Source organism: Xenopus laevis, chromosome 9_10L (assembly GCF_017654675.1).
Source record: "Xenopus laevis strain J_2021 chromosome 9_10L, Xenopus_laevis_v10.1, whole genome shotgun sequence".
Taxonomy (NCBI): Eukaryota; Metazoa; Chordata; class Amphibia; order Anura; family Pipidae; genus Xenopus; species Xenopus laevis.
Window position 1 is genome coordinate 57,381,557 of NC_054387.1, and position 18,094 is coordinate 57,399,650.

An 18,094-nucleotide genomic window follows, 5' to 3' on the forward strand; every position below is an offset into this window, starting at 1 on the left:
TGCGGCGTCTTGGAGGGTTTTTAAATCAGATTAAAGAACATAGGGAGTTAGGAGAAACAGAACATTTGTGGGCAAGTGAAATTCACTAAAACAGACAATTGGGGCAAATTCACTAAGATTCGAAGTTGCGCCAGGCGCAACTTCACCGCACTTCGCCAGGCGTCGTTTCGCCAGCGTTTCGCAAATTCACTAAAATCCGAAGTTGCGCTCAGGGGTAGCGTAAGGTTGCGAAGTTGCGCTAGCGTTGATTCGCTATGTAAAGCGAAGTTACGCTAGCGAAGGCTAATTTGTATACGGCGCCAAATTCAAATTTCAATGGAGGAATACGTATCAGCACTACAAATGCCTAGAAAACCTTCAAATCATCCAATAAAAATTTTATTTTGCCCTACACATGTGCCCACTGTCTAGGTAAGTTGCCATGAGTTAGGAAATGTAGGGGGGAAGGAGGGGAGCCCCAAAAATGTTTTCGATCTTTTTCAGCCTATCACCCATAATGTAGAAAACACGCCAGCGTTTTTTGGGACTTAGAAAAAATCTTGACTTTTTTTGAAACAATCCCTATCTACTCTATTTCGCTTCGCCAGGTCTGAGGTGGCGAAGGAAGTCTAGCGTAAAAGGTAGCGTTCAATACACTGCGCAAGTTAGTGAATTTGCGTAGTTACGTCGCTAGCGAAAATTCGCCAGGCGTAAGGGTGCGAAGTAACACTAGCGAAACTACGCCAGCGTTCGTTAGTGAATTTGCGCAGTAACGAAAATGCCAAACGCTAGCAAATTAACGCTAGCGTTTGGCGCTTCGGCGCTTAGTGAATTTGCCCCAATGTGTGCACTGACGAGGTCTGTATATGATCCTAGCAACTTGCAGCCAGCGACCCTCCCACAGCTAGGGATGCCCGTTTTCTGGAAATAAATACCAGCCTTCCTATATATTTCCTATATAGTTATAACTTTCCCTATTAAAAATAGTAGGGTCAAGTATCAGAACAAGAGGAAATCCTACCTCAAGCCTGCTCTGATGGATTGTGCACAAAAGCACAACATGTCCGCTACACAGCCCTGGAATTAATGTTTTCCCAAACTTGCTGGTGATTCGAGAGCCGCAAGTTTCCGCTGTACTGACTCTCACTAGCAATTTTTATTAAATTACAAATTAATGTAATTGTGGCAATTTCTGGCAATAAGGCATCATTAAGGAATTATGGATAAAGTTCAGGGGATACAATTGTCAAATTAGTACTAATTTGTGATCAGATCCCTGTGAAGTTGCAGTCGAATGATGTATGACTGCTCAGTGACTTGCATTGCATTCCTCTCCTCTGAATGTGAGTCAATGGGGTTCTGTAGGAAACTGTTGGTGGTCAAAAAATCTAATTTTAGGTACATCAAGGGGTTTATGTAGTGCAACTGAAAGAGACGCAACGAATGGCCGAATACTGAATCCTCCACAAAAAATTTGGCCAAATCCCAAACCAAGTCTGAATCACATATTCAAATCTGTGCAGAATTCACAAAAATGCATCATTCAAAAAAAAACCTACACCTACAGCTGTCAACTGCATGACATATCTGGCTCAGATGGTCACTCGTGACTCAATTCTGAATCCTGTAAGAAAATCCTGATTATATCCCAACTTGGTTCCATTCTGTGCAGCTCCTCATGGGCTGTAGTTGGGGGTACTGTGTGCCCACTGCCCAAACTCATGTTTGCACTGACCATGCTTGCTAGTGATGCCCAATGCCTACCACCCATGCAGGCCCGGACTGGCAATAGATGGGTTCTGGCAAATGCCAGAGGGGCTGCTGCAGACAGTCTCTATTTAGTGGGCTGTGGGGGGCTGTTTGGGCCATTATGTACTTGAAATACCAGGGCCTATTTTTAATCCCAGTCAAGACCTGTACCCGTGCCCAGCCCTATAGTTTTGCCTGGATTTTTACACCCATGGGTTTTGGGCTGCCAACAACATCATTTAAAAATGGACATGATAGCAAAGAGTATGCACTTTCCCCTCTCAGGCTTCCATACCTGCATCTCCTTCTATCCCCAACTATTCATCCCAACATTCTCTATTCTCTAGTCTGGCCATAGACGCAAAGATCTGATCGTACGAATCCTCGATGCAGATCGGTCGTTTGGTCTATAGGCCAGGTTAAAAGATTTCTGTCGGCTGCCAATAATTTCTCTGCATGTATTGCGGATCGTACGATTTTCAGTGGGAGACTGTCACTACCTGTTGTCAGACATAACTTTCGTACCATTGCTTTCAGGGACAGAACATCGGCTGATCTGTTCTTTTACTACTTTATTTGATCTGAAAGGTTAGTGGCAGGTCTGGAGATGGGGAAGTCTCGAACGATCGGATCTTTGCATCTATGCCCAGCTTTACTCTGCTTCCATGAACCTTCTTTCTGTTCACAACTATGGGAGACAAGTTCCACCAAGTTGCATACATTTACCTGGGCACCAGGGCTGTGGAGTCAGTATATGAATCCTTTAACTCTGACTCCTCAGTTTATGGTACCTCCAACTTCTCTGTTTCTAAAGGAACAGTAACACCAAAAAAAGTGTATTAAAGTAATTAAAATATAAGTTACTGTTAGCATGCAGACTCCACAGCTCTGTTGGGCACCCACATTAATAAAAGCATAACCTCCAAAATTCTCTTAACTTCCTAATTCTGCCAAACCTCAGTACAGCTCTATCTATCATCGCTCTTCATCAAACAGTCAATCTACTGCAATCTATTCCAGTCTACTGATTAGGGGGTGCAGGGGTATTTGCATCGGGTTAACAGCCCTGACCGCACCCTGCTGTTAGTGCCCCTCTATAAAGTGCATTATGTTGGAGCATATTATGGGTTAAGGGACAGCACCTGACCTCTGATTATTGATATAAACTGCAGCACAATGCCAATAAAGAATCATAATCCAACAGAACTGAGCTCCAATATGCCTTGGACTAAGTGATTACATGAGCAGGAATAGCCAGACATTACAAATGACACAGCTTTTTACATTTTTTTTTTTATGGCCAAATCCTGTATAACCCAAACAAGCCATTCTAGGTGTATTTTCAGATATCAGCATATGCAAGTGTCATTCCTGTGTGTTTAACACTTACTGCCAACAAAAATGACTCAGTTCCAAAATTATCTGACTATAATTAGCACAGGAAAGGCCAATTTTCTCTAAATTCTGTTGCATGGAAATGATTATAAACGGAACTCAATCAGGCCCATAGTCGGACACCTGTAGAAAGTAGCTCTGATGTACACTCCTTATTCCTGTGCACAAAGTCCCAGCAATGCTCTTTTGCTCAGTCCTACTAGTTTAGTACACATTGAGCAAAACTGGGTCTACAGTTCGCTTCTGCTGTTCCATAGCTACACTTTAAACTTTCTGGCAGTCATTTAAAGAGACCCCAGACTCAAGATTAAGAAGGGATGGAAAAGTGCTCCCCTTATTACTCATTCAAAGAACACTTGCAACTGAGGTCCAGCCATAAAAAGCCTGGCACAAGGTCCAGAAACATAAACAAGAAGGTAGAATAGGTATCCATGAAAATCTGCCAAGCTGTTTATATTCTCTTGCACTTCTGAAACAATGTAGCAGAATCAGCGGATTAACACATGTGGAGGAGAACAGAAACAGAGAAGAGTTAGGGACAAACAGACAGGGACAGACAATAGCAATGACAGTTAACCATAACTATAAACCCAGAGAGAATGAGGAATGAATGGATATTGGAAAGTTGTATGGAATTTGATTTTCTTTCATTAGGTGGACATGTAACTATAACATAACCCTCCTCCTCCACACCAAAATAAAAGGGTATCATGTTATTACACAATACAATGAATTTGACTGAGTGAGAGTAAAGGGATGATGTATTGTGACTGCAAATAGATTGTGTGCCCTCGCTGACAGCGTCTGTTATTAACCCTCACTAATCATCTAATTCTCTCCCACTGTTCTGTGTTATTGTCCCGCAGGCTGTTTTGCTGTGGTTTTGGGTAGTTAATAAGAGCAGTTTGAGCTTGTGATATTCCGAGCCCTCCGGCCCAGTCAGTGAGGCCGTTCCCACCCTTGGGAATCCCGATGAATGTGACACAAGTAATTTGTCTACCATGTTCCTGAGGAGGAAGTGCTGGTGTTTATTCAGAATTAACAGGAAGCTTCATTTCAATAGTGAGGGTGGGCTTGGCCGAACACAATGACCTGCTGCTGGATGCTATTCATTCTCAGGCTTAAGATCCAAAAATACCCACAGGGTGAAAAGGGAAGTATTTATAGCCCGGCTGCGGAAGAACTGCCACACACTTGCTCTGGCTACCAACGAGCCAGCCAGGAACATGGAACTCACAATCACAGTCGAGCTCTGCAATAAGCAGATGAGAATCTTTTACTGGGGGCACAAATAGTCTGGGATCAATGCAAAAAGCCCTTGGTATAACTCTGACCAACGTGTACCAAGCTTATTGTGGCACAGACCGACCTTTAGCCCAACCATTATCTGCATGTTTGTGTTTATTCATATTAATAAGAGCTGTCATACTGTCTCCTAACAAAGGTGCCAGTGAACAAGTCAAAACCACGGAGTAATGAAAAATGCCTTAAATTCAGTGGTGTAAGCTATCAAGAGATCAGGGGGTGCAATTGCATTGAGGCCTGCTACCCCAGCGAGACTCCTGCATCACTGCAGCCCCCACAACACTGTTGGGCTCATGGCAGCAAGCTAACGGGGGGGGGGGGGGGGGGGTTCTGCCCTTAGGCCCCTAAGCCTTTACTTGCTCAACTGTCTAAATACCTTTCCACATGATCAAGTACAATCCTGGCACTTCTAACCCCTATGGTGGCAGAGCCAGATTGCTTTTCTGGCACCCCTCTTACTACTGTGTAGGTCGTGTAGGTGCCCCATGGGCTGAGCAGGGGCAGCTTTTCAAACTGTGCCTGTAGCTACAGGTTAGACATGGAGGCACAGATAATTTATTATCCTGAATTTATACAACATATCCTGCAGCCCCGTACAGCAATTATATATTCACATCAGTCCCTGCCCTAGTGAGCTTAACATCTAAGGGCTCTATCACATTTCCATCAGTCCCTTCCTGAGTAAGCATACAATCTAAGGACCCTATCACATTCTCATCAGTTCCTGCCCAAGTGAGCTTACAATCTAAGGACCCTATCACATTCTCATAAGTCCCTGCCCCAGTGAGCTTAAATCTATGTCCCTATAACACTCTCACACAAGCCAATTTCATCAGGAACCCATTAACTTGCCTGTATATATTTGGAGTGTGGGAGGAAAACGTGGTACCTGGAAGAAACCCACACAGACAGGAGGACATAAACACTTTATATAATCATATCCTAAACATTCCTGAGAAATGTATCCGGGGTGCTGAGTTAACCCTTCAAAACCGACTCCACATATAAATGTATCACTGCCTTCAACATGGAATCAGCTACTGTTATTGCCAGAGAAATAAATGCATTTAACAGGTTTCCTTCTGAGGCACAGCTGCGACCCATTGTTTTGGCCAGAGGTGGCTGAATTTCCCCTGCGCAGGCAGCACAGATGTCAGGATTTATCTGAGCTCCGGAAAAAATTATCGTTAACCTTTTAGCTCCCCTTTGGAATCATATAAATGTCCCAGAGTAGGAAATTCCATGGCATTTTAGCCCTGGATCACAATGTGGACAAGATAAAGTAGAGTCGTGACAATTTCCTTAATTACCAAACAAGTTCTTGTTTAACCCTCCTCTTGCATAACACAAACATGTTCAGAAATTAAGCAACCATTGATACAATTTTTGATAACGGCATCTTAATATTTCCATGGCTACCAAAGGGATAGTTCCCCCCTTAAAGGAACAATAACACCAAAAAAATAAAGTGTTTTAAAGGAATGACATTATAATATACTGTTGCCCTGCACTGGCACAAATGGTGTCTTTGCGTCAGAAAGACTACTCTAGTTTATATAAACAAGCTGCTGTGTAACCATGGGGGCAGCCATTCAATCACAGGATACACAGTAGATAACAGGTACAGTCTAAAGAATCCTATTGTAAACTACAGAGATTATTTGTTATCCGCAATGTGTCTTGTGCCATTTCTCCTTGAATCGTTGCCCTCATGGCTACACAGCAGCTTTTTTATATAAACTATAATAATCTTTCTGAAGCAATCATGCCAGTTTTACCAGTGCATACTTAAAGTATTTTATATGTTAATTACTTTAAAATGCTTTCATTTTTTTAAATGAAAGCATTTTAATGAAATTAATTTCTAGCAACCAGGCAGTGGTTGGAATGAGAGGCCTGAATAGAAAGATAAGTAATACAAAATAATGGTCCAAATGTAGCTTCACAAAGAAATAGTTTGTTGGTCGCCGGGGTCAGTGACCCCCATTTGAAAGTGGCAGAGGAAGAAGGCAAATAATTACAAAACTATACTATTTTAGTATTTATAGCATACTAACAGTTGACTAATTATTTGAACTTCTTTAAATGGCAACTTAGTTTATATTATATATTGTCTTATAGTGTCACTGAATTGCTCTTGAAGACAGATCAGCATTGGCAATGAGACTTATTCTGGGTGCTGCCATGGAGCCCCCTCTCCCACCCAGGGAGACCTACCTCACATTGTCGTGCTTCTGGATGTAAATCTTGTGGAACATCATGTCTTCCTGCTTGGCGTTAATGTCGGCCTTCATCTCCATAGCAACGTGGCGTGGAAGCACGGACAACAAGAGTCGCTCCTGGGGTACAAAGTGACAATGAGTAAAGGTAAGACAGGTACAATGTTCCTAGGTACAAATGGGCCCCTCACCAATCCCCTCCATTGAGACCATGCCCCACACCAGGTTTATGTGACAGGATCTTATTTGTGTGTGAGCGTGTGTGTATGGCTGAAATTGAACCTTGGACCCCACTGGATGGCAGCAGTGCAGCACGATGCTGGCAATGGGGGTGTGGTTCGCCAGGTGGTATATGGCTGGTGCAGGAGGATTTAAATATAGAATATTAAAGGGCCAACAGGGATCATTACAATAAGAAATACAAATAAATACAAAGCACAGTTACATTAAAAGCTAAGTTTTAAAGAGACAAGAGGAAGGAGGTTCCTGCCCTGCAGAGCTTACAATCTAAGTGGGTAGGTAACTTACAAACCCTAATAGGAGGATATTACGTGCAGTGCCAGTGCCAGTACTGCATCAGGAGTTATGCGAGTGCTCCAAGAGGGAAACTTTGAGTTAATTCTGAAGAGACTGAGGGAGGATTCTCTCTGGAGGAATTCAGGGATGACATTCCAAATGTAAGGAACAGAAAGGGTTAAGGCAGGAAACAGCAGTAAGACTGAGGGGTAAGGCCAAACTCAGCAGCACTGTGAGTGAGTCCTAAGTAGTGTGTGATTATGTGTGTGTGTGATACTGAAGCTGAGGGATGCAGAAGGGTATTGAGCATAGAACACAGGCGTTGACTTTTTGACTGTTATTGTTTGTGACAGTACTGTAGTACTTTTGCTTGGCCTTTGACAAGGCTGAGTTGAAGAATGACAGCAGAAATTTATAATGGATAAAATCAGCTTGTGTTCTGCAGATTTCTTATAGTAGTGTAAGAATGTCTATTATTTCTCCTACTAATTCCACTTTGCCTTCGCTCCAAGGGAACAGGGCATAACAAAACAGAGTGCATTAAGAGCAGACTAAACATGTTGCTGAGAGGCGTTATATGAGTGTTAGCACTGAGGCATGATGGGAGTGGTTGGCGTGTTTGGCCAAGGGGCCCTACCTGTTGCTGGTTCTCTCTCTGTGAGTGCAGTCGGGCTTGAATACACTCTCGGGTCTCTTGGAACGCTTGTCTTTGGGAAACTTCGGCGGGGTAGTGCGTGCAGATCCCCACAATGTTTGTGCAGGAGAAGATGAGGATATTGGACGCAAGCTGCATACACAGGAGCAGAAATCTCTAATTATTTGGCTCAATATTAGTAAATATCAACTACATAGTTTAAAATCAGAAACATGGGAAAGAACCTAACCCTGACCCACCTCCCCAGGTAAAATCACGGGGTCCTAATGTCCCAATAAGAACAAAAACATGGTTATGTAACTCCTCAGTGACTTCTAATATCTTATAATTTACAGTAGGGGGTACGTTATTCCTTTTAATACACAAGTGATACTGAGAGTTCCCTGTATAACTCAGCCTGCAGAATTTTGCCTTGATATGGTCAGCACAGAACCCCTCAGCAGATCAGGCTATCATTCAGTTATCTATACACACACATACACTTGTGCGGACACCCTTGTGCGCAGTGATTTGCCATGTGACTTGCCAATAACACACAAAAGGTGCCGCTTAGAATCTGTCTGTTCACACGCTCTCCCTTACTAATACTGCACACATCAGTACCGACAAGCCAATCCTAATTTCTGTTGCCATGGAGACGTTGTACTGTTTACCCCCTACAGGAAAGCAAGTACTGACCTCTGGCACATATTTCTCATATCTGCGCTACATTATGTCACATTCTGTGCTGGTATTTCACAGGCCTGAGAAAGGCTGTTCTTGTCCCAGGGGCTATCACCTTGTGTATCAGCTTGGAGATATTGGGACAAGATGAATACATTAGGGAAATATGATAACAATTAAGACAATACTTCAACAACAGGCAATGGTCCACACATCTGAAAGTTCTACCTTATATAAGCAAATTGTAAGTATTTACTTGCCTTTTTTCATATAAGCACAATATTTGGGCATACGTCATTGATTAAAATCCACAGATTCATATTTATTTATTTATGAGTACCCCCCCCCCACCGTGGCCAGTTACAACACAAACATGGCAGGATGATTTTCATTCTACATTACTGTATTGATTCTGTAGAGCAGTTGTAAAGACGCACAAACACTACAGGGAGAGGGAGAGGAATCAGACTGAGTTTGATTCCAGATACCCCCTACACACACACAACAATCAGTAATGTCTTTCTTGTGGGTGAAATTACAGACCCCCATAAACATGGGCTCCTTTACATCCCCAGTGAGATTTCACCCACAGTGCCAAGAGCAAGATCTAGATCTATTTATGTGAGAGATTAAGCATGTGAAGCAGCAAATGAATTCAGCCCACGCAGCAATAAAAAGACTCAAGCAACACACAATATGAAATCAATTATAAAGTGAATCCATGGAGCCTTTATAGCTGTGCCATGGCCTCGCTATCAACTGCCAAAGCAAACAAGTAAAGTGCAACACTGCAGGCCCACCCAGTATCAATGCTAGGGCAAGCATACAAACATTCACTGCCCAGATATGCCTTGCTCTGTGCTCACTTGTGTCCTCCAGCAATGATGGCAGCTTCCATGTTGGGTTTCAGGGAGACTGTAAAGCTGGGCAAACCAAAACATCCACTCATTTGGTGACATTAGCAATATTTTGCCACCCATGAGATGGGCCATACTGGCTGATTAATTTTTTTAGCCCAAAAAGCGGTTTCATGATTTTTCTAACCTGCCTCACAGGAGGTTGAGAGGCTCCCATACATGTGCCAAATAAGCTGACGATAATTTGGTCTAAACTAAAGGGTGTCAAGCCTGTATCTTATATCACCCTGTGTATTGCCAGGTTAACTCAGCAGTGGGTGAGACTAGAATACTCTTATGCCAACTTACACAGAAAGGGGCAATGCGTCTGTAGCTCAAGCAGTGGGTTATACTAGAATACTCTCATGCCTGCCTACCCAAAAAGGGGCAGGGATTTTGTAAGTCAAGCAGTGGGTGAGACCAGAATACTCTCATGCCACCCTACAAAAAAGGGGCAGGGGGTATGTTACTCAGGCAATGGGTGAGACTATAATACTCTCATGCCACTATACACATAAAGGGACAGGGAGTCTGTAACTGAAGCAATGGGCGAGACTAGAATACTCTCATGCCACCCTACACAGAAGGGGCAGGGAGTCAGTAACTCAAGCAGTGGGTTACACTAAAATACACTCATGCCACCCTACACAGAAAGGGACAGGGAGCCACAACTCAAGCAGTGGGTTACACTAGAATACTCTTATGCCACCCTACACAGAAAGGGGCAGGGAATCTGTAACTCAAGCAGTAGGTGAGACTAGAATACTCTCATGCCACCCTACACAGAAAGGGGAATAGAGTCTGTAACTCAAGCAGTGGGTGAGACTAGAATACTCTCATGCCACCCTACACAGAAAGGGGCAGGGAGTCTGTAACTAAAACAGTGGGTGTGAATAGAATACTCTTATGCTAGCCTACACACAAAGGGGCCGGGAGTCTGTAACTCAAGCATTAGGTGAGACTTAACATGAAGCTTACATGAGTGCATACAAGCTCTGAACATCCTATATACCCAGCCTGGTTAGCATACACTATATAAAAGCTATGCCTGCTTGGCACTTCCTATGCATTACATGCCTGGTACAGGGAACACATACACGCACTCTGCACAGATACCTCTCTTGCTGCTGGTGAGCATAGCACAGGATCATGTGATATGTTTCCAGCAGTGAGACACTATAGAGATATGTCCTTTACTTGGCACTGCCATGTTATCAGTCCGACCTCTGAAGTGGGTGCCAAGCTATTTCTATTCATTCCACAGATGCCATCAACACTATCATGGAAAAACACATGATGCAGACACTTCAGTGTATTCTTAAAGGCCTCTGATATACAGTTTTGTACAGGGTAGTCATTGTGTGCCAACCATGGGTTCAGCTTGATATCACTGCCAATGGCAATATAATACTGTGGGACCCCCAAGTCAGACTAAAGATCCCACTGCTACAATAATCACAGCCTCTGACCTTTGTCTGGAGGAGAGTCAGTCAAGTGATTAAAACAGATTAGAGTTATCTGCAGCCCTCCAGCCATTGCAGCTCCAAGCTGAATATATGATTATAATGTTACACGCCAGTGGGCGTTATTGAAGGACAATAAGAAATGATGCTGAACAAGAATAAATTGCAAATTGAATTTACAGTAATTACATCACACTACAAGTCAACTTCCCCTTTAATACTGTTCTCGCTGATGCCCCTGGGACGATGGTTTTGAAGTCCTTTTACCCTAAATGGGTCTCATTCCGCTCTCCAATAAACCAACATTATCACAGGCTTTCTTAGCAGACACATGGCGGTGACATGAATTATGGGGCTATTTTTATATTTGCTGCTTTTTTTGGATTTGTTATTTTTATGTGAATATGCACGGACCTGACCTCATGGAAAATGGGGTAAAAGGCAGAGTTCTGCAATGGCAGAATTTTTTTTTTTCAGCAGACTCGTTTTGTTGTACGTACATAACACTTTCTTAATTATTCCCAGTTACAATCTCTGCATGTAATTATCACTGAGGGACGTCACTGCGCCAAACGTCAAGCACATCCCCCTTTTATCCTTATAATGCCCCCCCCTTTATATCCAGTATAACTGAACTACCTTTCTGTAATCATTTATATATTCAACTCAAAGCATATTGTGGCTTTCATTAATTGGAGAATAAACAAACAGCAGTTATATCTGCCATAATATAAACACTGGGAATTAGGATCTGTGTCACTGTGACAAAATGCTCTGTTATAGAGACAGCTAGAATCTCAGCCATAAAGCAGGGCAGGACTGCTGCTTACAATGGGTATCAGATAGGATTTGTACCACTGTGACAGAATGCTCTTTTATAGAGATAGCCAGAATCTCAGCCATAAAGCAGGGTAGGACGGCTGCTTACAATGGGTAAACTTGTTGTACACTGCCAGATTCTCACTGCATTCAGTGCATCTATCCTCAACCTCATTCTAGCCACATCTGGTGGAACACAGGACATGGACAGTTTAAGTATATGATTGGGCCCTAATTTTTTACTATGAAATTCCTGTTAAATCTTCTCCTTGCTTGGCCGGGCGTGACTGCACAGACAGAAGACCATTGCATGGTTTCATTCAGTTCCTTAGACCCACAGGCGCATCCTGAGATCCATTTTTAGGTGTTCAGATACTGGGTCGCTGCCCCTGTGATCACGTCTTGGCCTTTTTTGGTGATGGTTCGGCAGCTCCCTGAAAGGGCGGCAGGAAGGATAAACAACGAGCAGAGAGACAGCATTTTTGGGACGAGACCTGCACTAACCCTGATTCACCTCGTATTAATCAATAACAGACAAATACATTTCATTCTGATGCCGGCAACAAAACAGCTGCTCCCAACAGTGGCTTGGAAAGGGCCCAACACAAAGGAGGGGGCCCGGTGGTTTTTATATAACTCACACATAGCCATCTCTCAGCAGCTGCAAAGGTGCCTGAGCCTTTATCTAATAAGGCCCAGAGCTGAGTGTTCCTGGCAGCACTGATCCAGCACACTGCCCCGGAGCAGAACCAACACCCAGATATATATTTACAATAAACTGCTCCACCACCAGGACCCTGCTTGTCTCCATCCCTCTTACCCATCATTCTATGTGTATAGGTCATATCAGCTTTGGACTGAGAATAGGCCCTGGCATTTCAAATACATAGAGGCCAAACAGCCCTCCACAGTCTCAATAACTAGCGACTGTTTGTGACAGCAGCCCCTCTGGTATTTTCCAGAACCTACAGCTTGCAGTCATTGAATCAGTGCAGCCAGTTGGGATATGTTTCCAGGATTGCACACAACTGAATATCTGTCATTATTTTATCTCTGCCGTATCACTTCCCCGTCCCCCAATATTTTTCCCATTGGCTTCAATTGTTCTCAGCTGATCTCTATTCCCTTGTATCTGCTCCAAGCTCCTCGATCTTCATCAAACATTTCTGCGGGTCCTTGAGGAAAAGCATCAGATATGGCTAATGCCCAGTCACTTGGCCCTTGGGAATCAAATGCAGTGAGTGGGTGAGAATCATCTGATGGGTGCAGGTCACTGAAAACTAGGCAATTCTTACAGATGCCAATGGATCCCATGTATTAGTTATAAAAAAACACAATGGTCATAACAGCTGAACAGACTCTCCTGAATATTTCCACCCATATTCATAACCCTGATGGGGGTGAAGCAAAAAATGCAGCCCCGGCATGCAAATTGGGTGGCCAAAAATATAGGTCAGCAGGTCCTGCAGAGATATCAGCCAAACCCATGTCATGAGGGAGATAATGATCAACCTTTTGAGACTTTATTTCTATATTTTGGAATAAAGGAATTTAGGCTAAATAAAATCCAGGTCTGGATCACTTTCACCTGGGGAGTTTTGTGCATCTTGATGCTCAGAGTCATGTCTAAAGTCCCAGCATGTTGTTTCTGTTCCAGATCAGTGTTTCTAAAAATGGGAAAAATTCTAAACACACAGATATTTCCGGCAGCCATGGACTCTCATGGTAAATATGCAGCTTATTAATGAGTCACGTCACTTCCAGGGGCCCCATGGTGGAATCCACATGGATTATCTCAGAGCTATTTACCACAGGTTCCCCTAAACTCCCTAAACTGTCACCATTTCATTTACAGGGGCGTAACTTCAGAGGAAGCAGACTCTGCACTTGCAGGGGGTCCAGGGACCCCATTAAGGCCCTAATTAATTAGGAACTTCACTATATCTTAGAAGAACAGGTTAACTTACCAATGTTTTATAGTCATAAATTGAATTTGCTGTGGGGCCCAGTAATATCTAGTTACACCACTGGCCAGATCCATACTTTCTGCTTCCCACAAGCCCAAGCTCTGCGTACAAGCATGTGCAATAGTAAGTCACTTACTAAATGTTTTCTCAGCTGTTTTCTCAGCTGTTTTCTGGTCACAGGATTTTATTGCTGGTGCTCGAGAGGTTAAAGATGACAACACAAGGAATGAAATGAGAATTAAGGGTCAAGGTGTTTTTTCCTGCATTCCAGAAAACCCAAACTTAGATATTTCCAATGAAATTAACCATGTAAGAGATCTTCCATCAAAGGCAGATCACTGGCAACCTCTAGAACACATTCTTGTGGTGCTGAGAGTTGTAGCTCAACATCAGTTAGAAGAGTACAAGGTTGCGTGTTTCTGCCAAATATCTTATGTTGGGCACCCAGACCAAAAAATTAATTGGGATTCAGTAGAAAGCAAGCGTGGAATGGGACAATTCAGGGGTGTGGTTTGATTGACTGAAGCTGGGCAAAGATACAAACATACCATCATACCAAACTAAGGTTTGTGCGATTTTCGGGCAGTGTGTGGATCGTCCCGACATTTTTCATACCATGGCGATTGGTCGATCAGGTTAAAAGATTTATATCAGCTATTGATAAGATCTCTGCATGTATTGTCAGACATAATTTTCATACGATTGCTGTCTGATAATTAAAGGTCTGAGCATCATGTGATTTATTCTCTTTACTACTTAATCTGAATTAGTTCTGGTTAGTTGCAGGTCAGAAGATTGGCCAAAAAGTCCAAAAAGGAGTGGGTCTTTCAAGCGAGCGGCCATGGCCTAGATCAGATTTGAATAGAACATATGGTACCCAATTATTACACTTGTACTTGACCGCACTGGAAAAGGAAAATTGCAGTTAGACTACAACTCCCAGCATCACTTGCATAAATTCTTATTGTAGAAATAATTTTACATTTTGTCTGTCAGACCGATCTGCTGTTAATCACTGCTGGTTATTCCTCTTAATGATGATTAAGGTCTGGATTGGAGGAGGAGCATCTTACAATAAATAGATTTATCCATCATCAGTTCCCAGGGGGCTTCCAAAGGGGTCGATCTGAAACCCAATTTAAAAGAAAATGAATGTGTCCTCTGGTACTAAGCAAATATCCCTGAATAGCAAATTTATTAAGTGGCAAATAGAACACAATCCTTGTGTCACTGAGCCTAGTTATAGTCCCATTAACAAAAGGCTCACTAACACCCACCTGATATGTCTCCTTATTGGCACAGTTAACTCTGCATTTACACTAAGCTACAGACAATAAAGACCAACTGCAAATCGCCTTTGAATAGCATGATCTACATCTGTCCGACCCCCCTTGTGTGAACCCCACATGAAAGTCTTCCTACTGTGTTTGTTTACCATGTGTAAGATTTAAAAGGCATCACTACAGAGATTAACTGCCCCCTGCATTGTTTAAATTCAGACTGTAATCCCCTGTATTCACACTTGTAACACCTCTATTGTTCAACCCTACTGTTCACACGTATATCCCAGACTGAAACTGCCCACATTGTTCACATGTTCACACTCATACAAACTGCTGAAGGGGCACCAGCACTGTATGTAGCACATTTTAGAGTGGTCCTGGACATGTGGACATGGTCTTGTGGTGACATGGGTGTGTTTTAAAGTGGGTATGGTTTAAAAACAAGGAGTGGCTAACACCAGCTTCCATTATCGGGCCTCCACCATGTAGCTCAGAAAAATTCTGTACCACAGAAGTTAGACAGCAATAATCTACATAATGCCAATTATGAATTCAAAAGTAAATGGCCCTATTCACACACTTTCTCTTCAGCACTGAACAGGTTAATTCTGGAGGCCGCTGGGCCCACAATTCTCTGCCGCACGCTAAACATGATAATGCTGATATCACGTAGACTGGGTTTATGGTTTCCATGGCAATGTAGCACTTGCAGGCCACAAGCATCTGATGAATGTTTCCTGCTGCAGACTTTGGGAAAGTTTTTCTACCATGATTAGGACTGTATTAGGTACTTAGCCCCACTTTGGGTGCTGTTATGCCTGCCTGGGTAATTGCTGGTGGCACTGCCCCAAGTGTTATCTAATGCACAGGGGAATCTACAGACCCCTCCATATAAATGATGCTGCGCTCTGCTACCCTCTCCGCAATCACAGCTGCAAAGCAACTCACCTTTCTATTTCCAAACATTTGCAGAGCCTTCTGTTGCTCGGATACAGAATTAAAGAGACAGTGTTGGTAGAGAGCACCTTGGGGGGGGGGAAGGTTAATATAATAATATTTGTGTGTGTGTTTGGGGGGGGGGGTGTTCTGCAATGCTTGTGTTAACATCTTATTGCCCAGACAGTTTAACATCACATTTTGTTCTATTACCCACCATTACTCCATGCTAATGCAAGATCAGTACAGAGGTATTGCAATGAGGGAGGCAACTGGAAAACCCCAGATGTATAAAGGGCCTGATGAGGCAGTTGCAGATTTACATCACCAAAGTGGCCCTAAAAAGCTTTTACTTTGGCACCCAGGAAGGCCATTCTTCAAGAACAGGAATTAAAGGAGAACTAAACCCCCAAACTAATGAAAACCCCTACCCTTCATAGTCCCCCCTCCCTGTTCCCCCAGTACAGGTGTTAATACTGGTAAATTTCCCCTTGATGCTGAGTCAGCACAGAGGAGCTCACACGCGCCATCTTCGCTTCGGAATTCTTCTGGTCCATTCAGCAATTTCTGTTGCTGTCGGCACATGTGCAGTTGTTCGGGCCGGAATATTGCTACAACTGCGCATACTGAAGACTCCAGAAGGGGTGAAGATGGCGCCTGTGAGCTCCATTGCGCTGACTCTGCATCAAGGGGTAATTAAAGACTTGGGGGCATTTACACCTGTGTGGAAAGGAACAGGGAGGGGGACTATGGAGGGAAGGGGTTTTCATTAGTTTGGGTATTTAGTTTTCCTTTAAACCCCATTTCCAGGACAAAGGCAGCCCCCCACCAACCAGCACAAAAGGCCTTTCTTGGCACATAAAGGGTTAAACGCCACACAGAGCAGCTGTGAAATCGTTATCTTTGCTGCCCCAGGTTACGGGTCCCCAAACCAGTGTGTCACTATTGTCATGGCAACAGCAATATTATTATTTTTTATAGAGGTAGTGTAGGAAAAGAATAAAACAATGGCCTACTGATATGCCGGGGCTGTAAGGAAATAGAGCAGGAGTGCCCATACTTTGTTAATATGAGGTCTACTTTTAGTGATGTTGTCCCATTAGTATCTACATCCATAAAAGCATTGTTGGCATTCTGTTCCATGGAAAATATTATTTAAATATTGATTGATGAGAAAATGTTAAGTAACCTTAACATAATAAATATCTGAATGAAAAGCATGAAACAAAAGGGTGATTAAACAAGCTGTTGATATTTTCTTGAGATCTACTGATCACCAGCTAATGGTCTACTGGTAGATCCCAATCTACCTTTTGGCTACCCCTGAAATAGAGGCTTTGGGGCTTTATCATCCTGCACAAAATCCTTTACTTGGAGGTGGGGCCCAGACTGGGGCCACAAAAGCCTCTCAGACTGAACATGTTCCCTTTGCATCAGTCACCAAGATGCAACAAATATCTGAACTATTTAACCCCTTCCTGAGCAGCTGCTCTCAGTTGCAACCTATGTACCCGGCAGTTACAGGTTGCTATGATCAAGTACAGGCAATAGTCACATGACCACAAATCTGCCCCAACTCTTACCACAGAAAGTGTGTATAGCACATGGACATTCCGCCTGCAGCCTTCCAGTTATTGTTTGATGCCAACTCACAGCAAGCCCTGAGAGTCTAAAGTATAATACTTTTTTTCATAAATACCCTAAAATTATTGCTTATTTATATATTTATGTACTACACAAGAGCCATGAATATCCTGTAAATTATATACTAATATGATCACATGTGATGTCATCAGTCATAATTAATCACATGGCCGACTGAAACTTGTGTACTATAATACAAAATATATGTCCTTTTGTAAAATATGAGAATATTAGAAGTCACCTCAGAGTTCCATGACCTGTATGAAGGCTTTCAGCCTCGTGCTTTTAAATGGACATGGAACTCCTTGGTGACTTTAAATATCTCTATATTTTATGACAGGGGGCATATTATTCACTATATAATTTACAGTACTACGGTAATGTAAATGATCCCTTATAATACATAAGTGATACTTAGACTTCCCTGTATAACTCAGTCTACAGCCTTGTGCTTTTATATGGTCATAGAACTTTAGTTACTTCTAATTTCCTTATAATTTACAGTAGGAGGTACATTATCCCTTATAATATGAGTGATACTCAGAGTTCCTTGTATAACTCAGCCTGCAGCCTTGTGCCTTTATTTGGTCACATAACCCCTCAGT

At 42.8% G+C, this 18,094-nt stretch overlaps 1 protein-coding gene across 4 annotated transcripts in view; it reads right to left on the reverse strand.

Annotated features, from left to right (window-relative positions):
- The window catches only part of LOC108701255 (adenylate cyclase type 5), a 57,445-nt gene that overhangs the window by 18,167 nt on the left and 21,184 nt on the right, over positions 1-18,094 (reverse strand). For all 4 annotated transcript variants that reach the window (XM_018235619.2, XM_041576074.1, XM_041576076.1 and 1 more), the window contains exons 3-4: positions 7,801-7,950; positions 6,646-6,767 (exon numbers count right to left, since the gene is read on the reverse strand). In XM_018235619.2, coding sequence (XP_018091108.1) covers positions 6,646-6,767; positions 7,801-7,950 — 272 coding nt within the window. The remainder of the gene's footprint in view (positions 1-6,645; positions 6,768-7,800; positions 7,951-18,094) is intronic.